Source organism: Pollachius pollachius (assembly GCF_949987615.1).
Source record: "Pollachius pollachius genome assembly, chromosome: 1".
Classification (NCBI taxonomy): domain Eukaryota; kingdom Metazoa; phylum Chordata; class Actinopteri; order Gadiformes; family Gadidae; genus Pollachius; species Pollachius pollachius.
The window spans coordinates 43996303-44007006 of record NC_136934.1 but is presented as its reverse complement, the minus strand read 5'-3'; the positions used below and the strand labels follow the sequence as shown (position 1 = coordinate 44007006).

General features: G+C 42.3%; 3 protein-coding genes across 5 annotated transcripts in view; 2 read left to right on the top strand and 1 right to left on the bottom strand.

Annotated features, from left to right (window-relative positions):
• The window catches only part of fli1rs (Fli-1 proto-oncogene, ETS transcription factor-related sequence), a 12218-nt gene extending 9403 nt beyond the window's left edge, over positions 1 to 2815 (bottom strand). For 2 of the 3 annotated variants that reach the window (XM_079756074.1, XM_079756075.1), the window contains exon 1: positions 2696 to 2815. In XM_079756074.1, coding sequence (XP_079612200.1) covers positions 2696 to 2713 — 18 coding nt within the window. In that variant the 5' untranslated portion in view covers positions 2714 to 2815. Of the gene's footprint in view, positions 1 to 2191; positions 2475 to 2695 lie in introns of those variants that run through there. The other variant, XM_079756076.1, reaches the window with a different exon arrangement.
• A 1688-nt stretch (positions 2816 to 4503) lies between these two features.
• etsrp (ETS1-related protein) lies at positions 4504 to 8169 on the top strand. Its single transcript, XM_079736495.1, has 7 exons — positions 4504 to 4547; positions 4806 to 4884; positions 6044 to 6145; positions 6230 to 6430; positions 6829 to 7101; positions 7319 to 7437; positions 7558 to 8169. The coding sequence occupies exons 2-7, from the start codon at positions 4806 to 4808 to the stop codon at positions 7825 to 7827; spliced, it is 1044 nt and encodes a 347-aa protein (XP_079592621.1). The 5' UTR covers positions 4504 to 4547; the 3' UTR covers positions 7828 to 8169.
• Positions 8170 to 8541: 372 nt separating this feature from the next.
• Positions 8542 to 10142, top strand: LOC307084644 (apoptosis-associated speck-like protein containing a CARD). Its single transcript, XM_079749110.1, has 3 exons — positions 8542 to 8960; positions 9274 to 9330; positions 9712 to 10142. Exons 1-3 carry the CDS (start codon positions 8690 to 8692, stop codon positions 9981 to 9983), a joined length of 600 nt encoding a protein of 199 aa, XP_079605236.1. The 5' UTR covers positions 8542 to 8689; the 3' UTR covers positions 9984 to 10142.
• The last annotated feature ends 562 nt before the right edge of the window (positions 10143 to 10704 follow it).

Genomic DNA, 10704 nt, shown 5'->3' with positions numbered 1-10704 from the left:
CCGTATTCAACCTTGTCTGTCATACTTCAGAAATAAATGTTAAGTTGTTTAAACAGATTACGGATTCATATGAAACTAGTTCCCTTTCCTGCTGTTCTATATGCTATCTATTTTGGGGACTGCTAGGCTACTTAGTTGTGTGTCTTAAGGATAAAATGTATAATATTTACACTAGCTCATCTTATAAAACCTTTCAAAAACCTGGACACATATGTATCTGTAATAAATCACTATTGATAAGCATATGGTACATATCTGTACCATATGTACAGATATGTCCAGCTTCCGATAATCTTTAGTCAAGGCATATCGATAGTGATTTCAATAATGTCATCATAAAATCACGTCCTATAAATGATATATTCTTTGAATAAAAAATGCTGAAAAGCCCTTTGTTTACAAGAATCTTACTATGGACCCTCCCTAAACCCTTACCACTCCCACCACCCAGCAAGCCTACTCTAGTTCGTGTCACATGGTTGCACAGCCAGTGGAGAGTGGACAGAACGCTGTTATTTGTTGTTTCTTTAAGTCTCGCCTGCTAACTGGGAGGGGCTCATTCATACACATTGTGACTTTTTTTAGTTTAGAAAATTATTTTTCCTGAACTGATTTATTTTAAAAACTACATTTAGCTGGAAACAAACTCACAGATTTTACGTTATTTTCAGATGAATAATAAATAGTGATATTGTATTATTATCTTAATGATCTTGAATATGATAAATAGTTAATTATTATTATTAACTATTCATTCAAGATGTTGGTTGGTTCTTGTCTTTTCTGGCTCTTAACACACAAACAACAACACCGTGCACACCGAAGGAGGACGATGTGTTGGTGTGTATTACTGAAGTGTGAGTCGGGTGTGTGTGTTCTGGTCCAGAGCGGAAGTTTGTGCGGAAGTGTTTTGGTTTGAGACCGGAAGCCTGGGGAGGAAAGATAACGGCACCTGACGTGTTCGTGTTGGCAACTATAAATTACTCTTTAAATAACTTTTTTTCTTTTAATATCTGAGCCTCTTATATTGAGTCTGTTAATCTCGTATAATAACTTACATAACTGAATTAAAACCATAAATTAAGATACACTTGAAATATATATTTGAATAACTGGGTTAATGTTAAAAAAAGTACCCTACTGTTTTAATAGGCTAAGTCTTATACAAAAAAATATTCAAACAATTACCTTCTAAATAAACGGGCTGTTTTAATAGATGAAATAACTATCCAATTACTATCCATTATCCATTACTCTTTAAATAACGTCATTCTTATACGTTACTATTTCATAGCTTAAGTTCAAATTAATATATTTTTAAACTCATATCATATAATAACTTTACTATTTTATTAACTTTACTCTCATAATAATAATAAATACTCATTATAACTTAACTCATAATAACCACTTATTTAATAACCTTACCCTTATACATTTTTAGACAACAAAGTAAGCAAATAGCCTAATACAAAAACAAAGAAAGCTTCTTATAAACGAATGCAATAGGTATTTGGAATCATATCGATTTATTTTTGACAGAAATCTCTAATATTTATAATAACTCCTCCTGATTAGGCCTTAATCAGGTGCATGCGCGCGCGGAAAATCATAAAGCACCAACCAAACCACACACACACATAGACACACACGAACACAGTCACAAACACATCATCATTGTTACTCTTATCCTTTATTTAAAAAGGGTCGAATTAAATTCACTCGACGCGCGTCAAAACCATCGTGAACAAGAGGCTCGTAAACGCAAAGAAAAATAAATAAATAGGCCTAAATATTGATAGAATAATGAACGGAGCAGGAGACTTCTCCGAGTGGTCCTATTTGCTTCACTGTAGAACAATGTAAAAACGTTTATAGTTTACTTCCCTAAATTATTTCGTAATCATTCGCTTGTTAAAACAATTGTAAACGAAAAAGGCCAGGGTGCTAAAACTCCGCTATGCATTAGGCCTGTCTCTGTCTATTCCCCTCATCCTCATTACTTAGGTAACTTTAAAAAATACATATTTGCTACTAAACAACTTTAGTTATGGACAGTTCGTTCCAACTATTTGTAAATCCGAAAGCGTTTCATTCGAGTTTATTTCCCTAACGAATGTTAAGAGATTCTTCTGACTCTAGCGGGTGAATGTTTCTTAATAATAGCTGAGTTGAGCGTAAAAAGGCCTACCACCACACAGACCCCCTCCTCCCGTCCACCCGAGCCGCTCCCATGGCACCCGGGGGCCGCAGACACCTGCTGCACACCCCGGCATAATGTTCGTTATTATCCGTGCTTCACAAAAAAAACGTCAAGTCTTCTGATCTGTAATTCTCCCGCCGCTCTGTGAGTTTCGATTGGTAATGTGATCTTTGGGGTGTGATCACACCAAATAACGAATAGTGATAGCTGCTGGTAATAATAATGAGGATCTTGATGAATAATACTCAGGACAATAAGTGAGACGTGCTGTTGTCCTCCGGCTGTGAGCAGCTCTCAGACGTGTGGTGTTTAGTTGTGTTATTCTAGAGCCGACATACAACCACGAACGGGAAGGAAGAGGAAACTTGGTAGCAGAAGGAAAGAGCGGGGCTCGCCTCTCAGAGCTGTGGGTGGAAAAGCAGATTAAAGAGTTGCGAGACGCCCCGGCTCCCGGAGGCTGCGGATTTGAATCCCGGCGGGCCAGACACCTACCTTTATGGTGCAGTCCATGGGAGCGCGGTGTATGTCCTTCTCATCCAGGAGCTCGAGCTGCTCGGGTCTCTTCGTTACGCGGCCTCGGCTTCTGCACGCTCGAGCCTCTGGCGCACAGCATCGCGCGCAAAGCCAGAGGACCGGATGGAGTCGTTTTTTCTCTCGCGTCTAAATTGGGAAGTGAAGTCACTTGCAACTTTGTTCCTCCTCGAGACGCTTTCACATGCTGGAGAAAAGTCTCTCAAATTTTTGGATTATGACTGATAAGTCATATTTATATCATAACATGTCATACGTCAAATAGCTGAGGCTAGTTTTTGAGGCTCACGTTTTCTATTGAATACATGAAGCCAAACTTCACCGTGTTACACTTCAGTCGTCCTAACGGTGATAATCAGTTCTGATCTGAGAGTACTCATTCGTTTAGGCATAACAGGATGACCTGTGTGTACTTATTTGCAATTATGTAGGACTTAAATGTCACAGCGGAAAATGCAAATACAACTTCCAAATTTCCTTAAGAGTTGGAGTATGAATGTTGATGTAGGCCTAGTAGGCTAAAGGCACATTTGACAATAAACTATCACATATTGGCCCTCTGGCCTAAACTAGGGCACTCACCTATACCAAGATATAGGCCTATAACCCAGGTACAGGCCTCGTAGACGTATTTCAGTCATCGGTTTATATACGTTAGCCTATTTAGTATGCACAATGCACGGCAGAAAGTCGTGGAACGAACTAAAGTGTGCATTCAGTTTTTATATGAATGTATTCATTATGAATGTGTTTATAATCAATGTATCCATTATTAGTTCATCTTGTAAACCGACTCTCCCAGCTCCGTGTCTTCGGCTCGGGCCACTTCGGGCCCCCGTCACGACTCTCCGCTCCACGCACGACTCCGCGCCCTCGCATTCCTCCAGATGTTTAACAGCGCGTGTTTAGACAGCAGCTTATCTTGCCCGGACACGCACTCCGTGATTTCAGACTTGTGCACTAAGTACTTTTTAAGGGCCATTGTTTGGTCGACTGGCTTCTAAAGATATACTCCCCTCGCCCCCCCGGCCCCTCCCATTCAACTCCCCCCACTACCAAGGGGCCCCCACCCGCCATCCAGGGGCCAAATCTGATCTCTGCCCCTGCCCGCTCCGTGATTTTAAATGTTCATATCACCTTCGTTTTCTTACTATTTTAATCTCTGTCAGCCTATTGGCCTTATCCGCTTTCATAGCTATAAGATGATTGTTGCATTTTTTACTAATTAGTATAGGCGCACTAAAATAAGAAAGTCATATATCCAATAGGCCTAACAATAACCTTTCATGATCTAACCCGGCATATAGCCCAGTTTATGTCCTATTGGCTAGACGATGAAGTAATAGCCTATCAGCAATATTATATATCCTATATCCGTGATTAATAGTTAAATTCAATATATATCTATACCTGTAAATTTATATATATTATTTCATAGTGATAGGCCTACATTTACGCTATAGGTAATATAGGCCGCTTCAGAACTTCTGGCCAATGAGCAGAGGCTGTCTATGGGCCTACTCCATAACAAAGTATATCGTTATTCCATTCAATCGTTATATTCGTCGTGGCGGATCGATTACATTTGTAATGAAATGGGTTTTTTTTATGAATGAGAGTAAGGTTGGTCGTGAGTTGTGCTGACGTCACGCCCTATTAACCGCAGCTCCTAGGGCTGTGGTCACGACGCGGCCACGCCCCCCGGGGCTAGCGCTCTTTATAATGGAGTGACCGCTGCAGAGCTGAGAGTTGAGAAAACATCATGCATACCCAGAGAGACGAAAACACCGAGAGTAAAGACGTCAAAGTGAAGGTAAGACTCTTTTTATAGGTACTTATATATGGTTGCATGTATATAGGCCTATATTTATAGTTCTAACTCTCATCTAAGCAATAGGCTAGATTGTTGTGCTTTGAACTGTTAAGTTACATTAATGAAACATTACACTTCATTATTATGTTTAAGTTAAAAAGGTAAGCCTATTATTATTATCATTATTATTCGACTATTGTTATTATTGTTATTATTTGACCATGAAATAATACTAATCTACCCCTGGATAATTCCCAGATGGACTATCAGTCTGGATATTATTCAGATGAGCTCAGGGTTCAAGAGGTTCCAGCCTCCTTTGACTTCATATCATACGGTGAGTTTAAAATCAGCACAATATCTTTGATTATGAATCAAATGATGGATTTCAAATTCTAATTGTCTAATTGATATATAGTTTTATGTATATATATATATATATATATATATAGTTAGCTAATATTATAAGCTATTGATTTGACATGACTTGCTTTCATGGTCAAGTTTAAACTCATTCTAACATTACTCTTTAGCCATGCCTGTAGTAGTTTGAACTAGCATTCATAACTGCTGTAAATGCTTATCTAGGATTTGAATGATAGCCTTTGACTAACATGATAATGTAGCACTAACTACTAAACGAATCAAGGACCAGCATGCTGACTTAAAGAACTAGCATGCTAACCTGAATTTTTTTACGATTAATGACCGGTTGTGCATGACGACCTTAGTGATGACCAGTTTCCTATGAGACCGAGGAAGTGAACAGGAAACAGAATCATCACGTCAGTCAGAATGCCCAGACCATCAGACCTTGAAACACACTCTATGTCTGTGGGTCTGTCTGTGGGTCTGTCTACCTCTCTGCCTCTGTCTCTATGCCTGTCTGCCTGTTTATTTGTCTGCCTGTATCTCTGTCTTTCTGTTTATCTGCCTCTGTGTGTGTGTGTGTGTGTGTGTGTGTGTGTGTTCTCTAATCCCTTCCTCCAGACTTCCTCCTCCAACAGATTTAGAGCCCCCCACCCCCGCCCCACCAACACACACACACACACACACACACACACACACACACACACACACACACACACACACACACACACTCTCTCTGCTGATTGTTACTCTGTCTTTTCCTGTCAACATTCGAGTGTTGAGTTGAAGTCTTCATTAACTCTCATCCTCCATCTTGTTTCCATGATGAACTGTCTCTCTCTGACTCCTGCACGCTTACCATCCTTGACAACCTGTCTCTCTCTGTCTGACCCCCAAACAGTTAACATGAATACCTGTCTCTCTGACCCCCATATGGTTACCATGACGTCCTGTCTCTCTCGCTTAATGACCCCCAAATTGGTAACCATGACAATCTGTTTCTCTGACTCCCAGAATGTTACCATGACAACCTGTCTCTCTTGCTCTCTGACCCCCAGATTGTTACCACTATCTCTCTGCCTCTGACCCCAAGCATAACGGCCAGTCATTCTCTCTCTGTACCCCAGACAGTTACCAAGATGACCTGTCTCTCCAGTTGGACAGTAAAATGACCCCTGCCCCCACCTACCTGCAGCCCTACAGACCATCTGACCTTCACCTCCACAAAGGTAACCAACACACACACGCACACACACTACAAACTTCGTACACTAAACACACTGTGTATTAAGTGTGTGTCCTATGTCCTCCAGGCAGTCTCCTCAACCTCGACACATACCCAGAATTCAACTGGGTCTCCTCGTACCCCAATGGTGAGCTGGACCCTCCGTCAGACCTCCAGGTCTCCAGCCCGGCGTTCTCTGGCCTGCTGCCTCAACACGGTGCCCCAAGCCCAGCTGCAGAGCCAAGCAACAGCCCCTTTCTGCCTGGAGCACAAGGGAACACTCTACTCAGTAGGAATAACCTATTCATCCGCAAAGAATTACTGCAAATACATAATCTATAACCCAGGAGTTATCAAACGCATTGATCTTGTGAGGAAAAAGACAGTTTGTCCGAGGGACCCATTGAAACAAAGAAAACTCCAAGCACACTGTAATTGTGGATCCGTTAGTTTAAACGAAAGGATCTGTGTGTTGTCAGGCTGCGACACACCTCCAACTGGATCACAATCGGTTTTGAGTCCCGGCTCGTAGTTTAGGAATTGCTGCACTAACGTTCCCACTGGAAGTACAAATATGGGATGATAAATTAAGATGCTATATTGAATAATAGTTTAAGTATGTGTTTCAGTGATACAGCTTATTATATAGTTATAGTTAAGTTTTTCTAATAAGTGAATCAATTTCAGTTCCAGACGACAGTGAGCAGAGATACTCGCACCGAGCCGACCTTTACGACACCCAGAACCAGCCCTTCTTCTGGGCCGACTACCAGCCGCTCCAAGCCACTTCCTGTCCATTCCAAGCCCCTTCCTGTCCGCTCCAAGCCACTTCCTGTCCGCTTGATGCGGCGCCCAGGGAGCAGCACTGCCTCCGTGTTGCTAAACGCAAAAACACACAAAACACACACTTACAGGGGGCCGACCGAGACAGACAGCATGTGGGGATGTCAGCCTACCCTGGTGAGACACACACACACACACACACACACACACACACACACACATATACACACACAAACACCACACACACGCACAGAGCAGTCAGTCTTATCCTCAGTAACACTAATATAAAACATATATAAAAAAAAGATATATATATGTTTATAATGTATATATATATATATATATATATATATGAAGGGAGGGTTTACGTTATTGATGTGGTATTGACCTCCAGGCTCGGGACCCATCCAGCTGTGGCAGTTCCTCCTGGAGCTGCTGCTGGACTCAGCGTGCCGCAGCTTCATCACCTGGACCGGCGACGGGTGGGAGTTCAAGATGTCTGACCCCTCAGAGGTACCACAAACCAACACGCAAACAAACACATGGCATAGTGATTGCCAGGACGGTTTATCAACCAACAGACCCAAGGTTAGGTGAGTTCCAGATCATGACGTGTTGATTGTGTGTTGTCAGGTGGCTAAGCGATGGGGCCAGTGTAAGAACAAGCCGAAGATGAACTATGAGAAGCTGAGCCGCGGCCTGCGCTACTACTACCATAAGAACATCATCCACAAGACGGCGGGGAAGCGCTACGTCTACCGCTTCGTCTGTGACGTACAAGGCATGCTGGGTAGAACAGCGCAGGAGGTGTTGGAAAGTTTGAACGTTGTGCCGGCGGCGTCGTGGCAACAGGAGGCGGAGTCAACGTCAGAGCATAGCAACCAAACATGGGGCTCCCAATAGGGGGCGCTGCCGGACTGTCGTTTTTATGCGAAGACACGACCAGCAGATATATCTGACCTGCTCCAACACGACTCCAATTAAAGCAGTGCAAAGTAAAGTTTACTTTAATACTGCAACATAAAGTCTAGTCTACTTTAAATTGCAACATAAAGTTTACTTTAATACTTAAAAATAATGTTGATCTTAATACGGTAAAATAAGTTGACTTAAATATTGCAACATAAAGTTTACTTTAATAGGCCTACTGCCACATAAAGTGCACTGTAAGTACTTGGCTAGGATGGTCAGTACAGCATCTGTATTTGTAATTTATGTTCATATGTTTTCTAGGTGCAACTATCTACCTCGATGAGTAGCCTAATCACCTTCATGTAAAGAATAATGTGTAATTTGTTGTGTAAATAAATTAATAAATAAGTAATGTTTCTCCTCTTCACAGTTATTTCGTCATATTTTGCAATTTCCGTTCATGCTACTATAATACAAACTAAATAGTTGACCTGTGTGTTGCTTTACCGCTGTCATTAGGGCTAATCCAGTGCAACATGTGCAAAGGGCTGTAGAGAATGGACGATTTGTGCATCTGTATTGCTTTGCTTTAATGTGATTACCGATTGATACGCGTAAGTGACGCAATGCAACCGAGCAACTAGCTACGCCTACGCCTGTATGACAGGGCAATGCAAAAAAACAAAAACGATTGTGTTTCATAGTTTAGTTTACTTCCGATATCTGGCTCTTCCTGGTCTAGTGTAGCCTACGTTTGCGGCGTTGGGTTTCAGAGCTCAGGGTATTCAACATTTTGTATTAATGAATAATATATAAATATATTAAACTAATCTATAACTAAGTGGTGTAAGCTATGGCTTCAACGATAAGAAAAGCTCTGCAACACAGTCTCGAGGATCTGACTGAGAGAGAACTGAGGACGTTTTGCGCCAATCTGTTGGACCGTGAGCGGGAGGGAGAGCCTCGGGTCAGGCGCAGAGCACTGGAGGGCAAGGACGAAATCGGTATCGCTGATGTTCTCGTCTCAACCTTCACTGACGCTAAAGCCGGGAGGGTAGCTGTGGAAACGCTGCAGGCCATCGAGTGTAACCACATCGCAGTGAAACTTAACGCCGATCTGGAGAGTAAGTTGATTAATGGAGATGATAGTTAGGATATTAGGATTAAGAGGAGATCAATGTTAGACCACAGTGCACCTACACGCTCTCGATTTGGGTTTAATCACGAATCGTCATGGAAAGTGAATTCTCAGACATTGCGAATCACTTCCAATGGAAATACTTTCACTTTAGCTAGGGTCATCAAACCAGTTTGTAAACCAGAATCCAGTGAGCTGCCCTAGGACAGTTCTGTGTTCAGAATGTGAAGACACGAGCAATATATAAATATATATAGGCCTATATAAATGCCATTTATTTATTTTTTCTACTGGCGCAGATTTGAAATCGCCGGGGAGTGGACCTAGCGCCAACCGTATGACTCCAACGTCCACAGGTTAGTTTCTCTCTCTCTCTCTCTCTCTCTCTCTCTCTCTCTCTCTCTCTCTCTGTCCCTATCTGTCCATATCTCTCTCTGACCCCCTCTGTTTTATCATCTGTGTGTGTGTGTGTGTGTCTCACTCTTTTTCTTTCTCTCTGTCCCTATCTGTCCATATCTCTCTCTGACCCCCTCCGTTTTATCATCTCTCTCTCTCTCTCTCTCTCTCTCTCTCTGTGTGTGTCTCTCTCTCTCTCTCTCTCTCTCTCTCTCTCTCTCTCTCTCTCTCTGTCCCTATCGCGTTTTATCGTCTTTCACTCTCAATTTGCCTATTTATAATTGCTATATAATAATTTGTTACAAAGAATGGGAATGAGAGTCTGAATGTTGTCATTCTAGCGAGACCTGGTGAGCACTTTGTGGACAAACACCGGAGTTCCCTGATTCAGAGGATCCGGAGGTTTCCACCTATCCTGGATAAACTGCTGGACCGCAGGGTGCTGAGTCAGGAGGAGTATGACGCCATCATGGCAAAACCCACTCCGCAGGATCAGGCCCGACACCTGTACAGCGGGGCCCTGATGTCCAGCGGAAACACAGGAAAGGACATCTTCCTCAGCGTGCTGGAGGAGATAGAGGATCATCTTATCGAGGACCTGAGGAGATCTTGAGACAAGTTGTGTTACATATCACGTTAAACATAAGCAGCCTGGTGCTAATAACAACAATAATGGAGGGCGCTGATCGTTTTGGGTCTTATTTTTACTCAATCTTAACTGAATATTTTGTTGTTTAATTTTGTCACAAATAAATGAATACTATGCCTACAATGTTTCTCTATCCATTTTTATGAATTAGGAATCAGGCGCTTTTCAAAGGTATACACGCGTAAGTGACGCGATGCGACCGAGTAACTACGTCAACATTTGAGTGGTCTGGAATCCTATGACAGGGTAATGCACAGTAAAACAAAAAAAACAACGATCGGGTGTCATTACTTCCGATATCTGGCTCTTCCTGGTCTAGTTAGCGGCGTTGGGTTTCAGACAACATTTTGTATTAATGAATAAGCTAATATATAAATATATTGAACTAATATATAACTAAGTGGTGTAAGCTATGGCTTCAACGATAAGACAAGTTCTGCAACACAGTCTGGAGGATCTGACTGAGAAAGAACTGAGGACGTTTTGCGCCAGCCTGTTAGACCGTGGACCGGGTTAGGCGCAGAGCACTGGAGGGTAAGGACGAAATCGGTATCGCTGATGTTCTCGTCTCAACCTTCACTGACGCTCAAGCCGGGAGGGTAGCGGTGGAAACGCTGCGGGACATCGAGTGCAACCACATCGCAGTGGGACTTGAGGCCAAACTGGAGAGTAAGTTGATTAATGG

Coding starts and splice junctions, on each gene's coding strand:
- LOC307084644 (XM_079749110.1), top strand. CDS start 8,690: ATGGCTTCAACGATAAGAAAAGCTCTGCAACACAGTCTCGAGGATCTG. Junction 8,961..9,273: donor ACTTAACGCCGATCTGGAGA/GTAAGTTGATTA, acceptor CTACTGGCGCAG/ATTTGAAATCGCCGGGGAGT. Junction 9,331..9,711: donor TATGACTCCAACGTCCACAG/GTTAGTTTCTCT, acceptor TTGTCATTCTAG/CGAGACCTGGTGAGCACTTT.
- etsrp (XM_079736495.1), top strand. CDS start 4,806: ATGGACTATCAGTCTGGATATTATTCAGATGAGCTCAGGGTTCAAGAG. Junction 4,885..6,043: donor CTTTGACTTCATATCATACG/GTGAGTTTAAAA, acceptor TCTGTACCCCAG/ACAGTTACCAAGATGACCTG. Junction 7,102..7,318: donor GGGGATGTCAGCCTACCCTG/GTGAGACACACA, acceptor ATTGACCTCCAG/GCTCGGGACCCATCCAGCTG.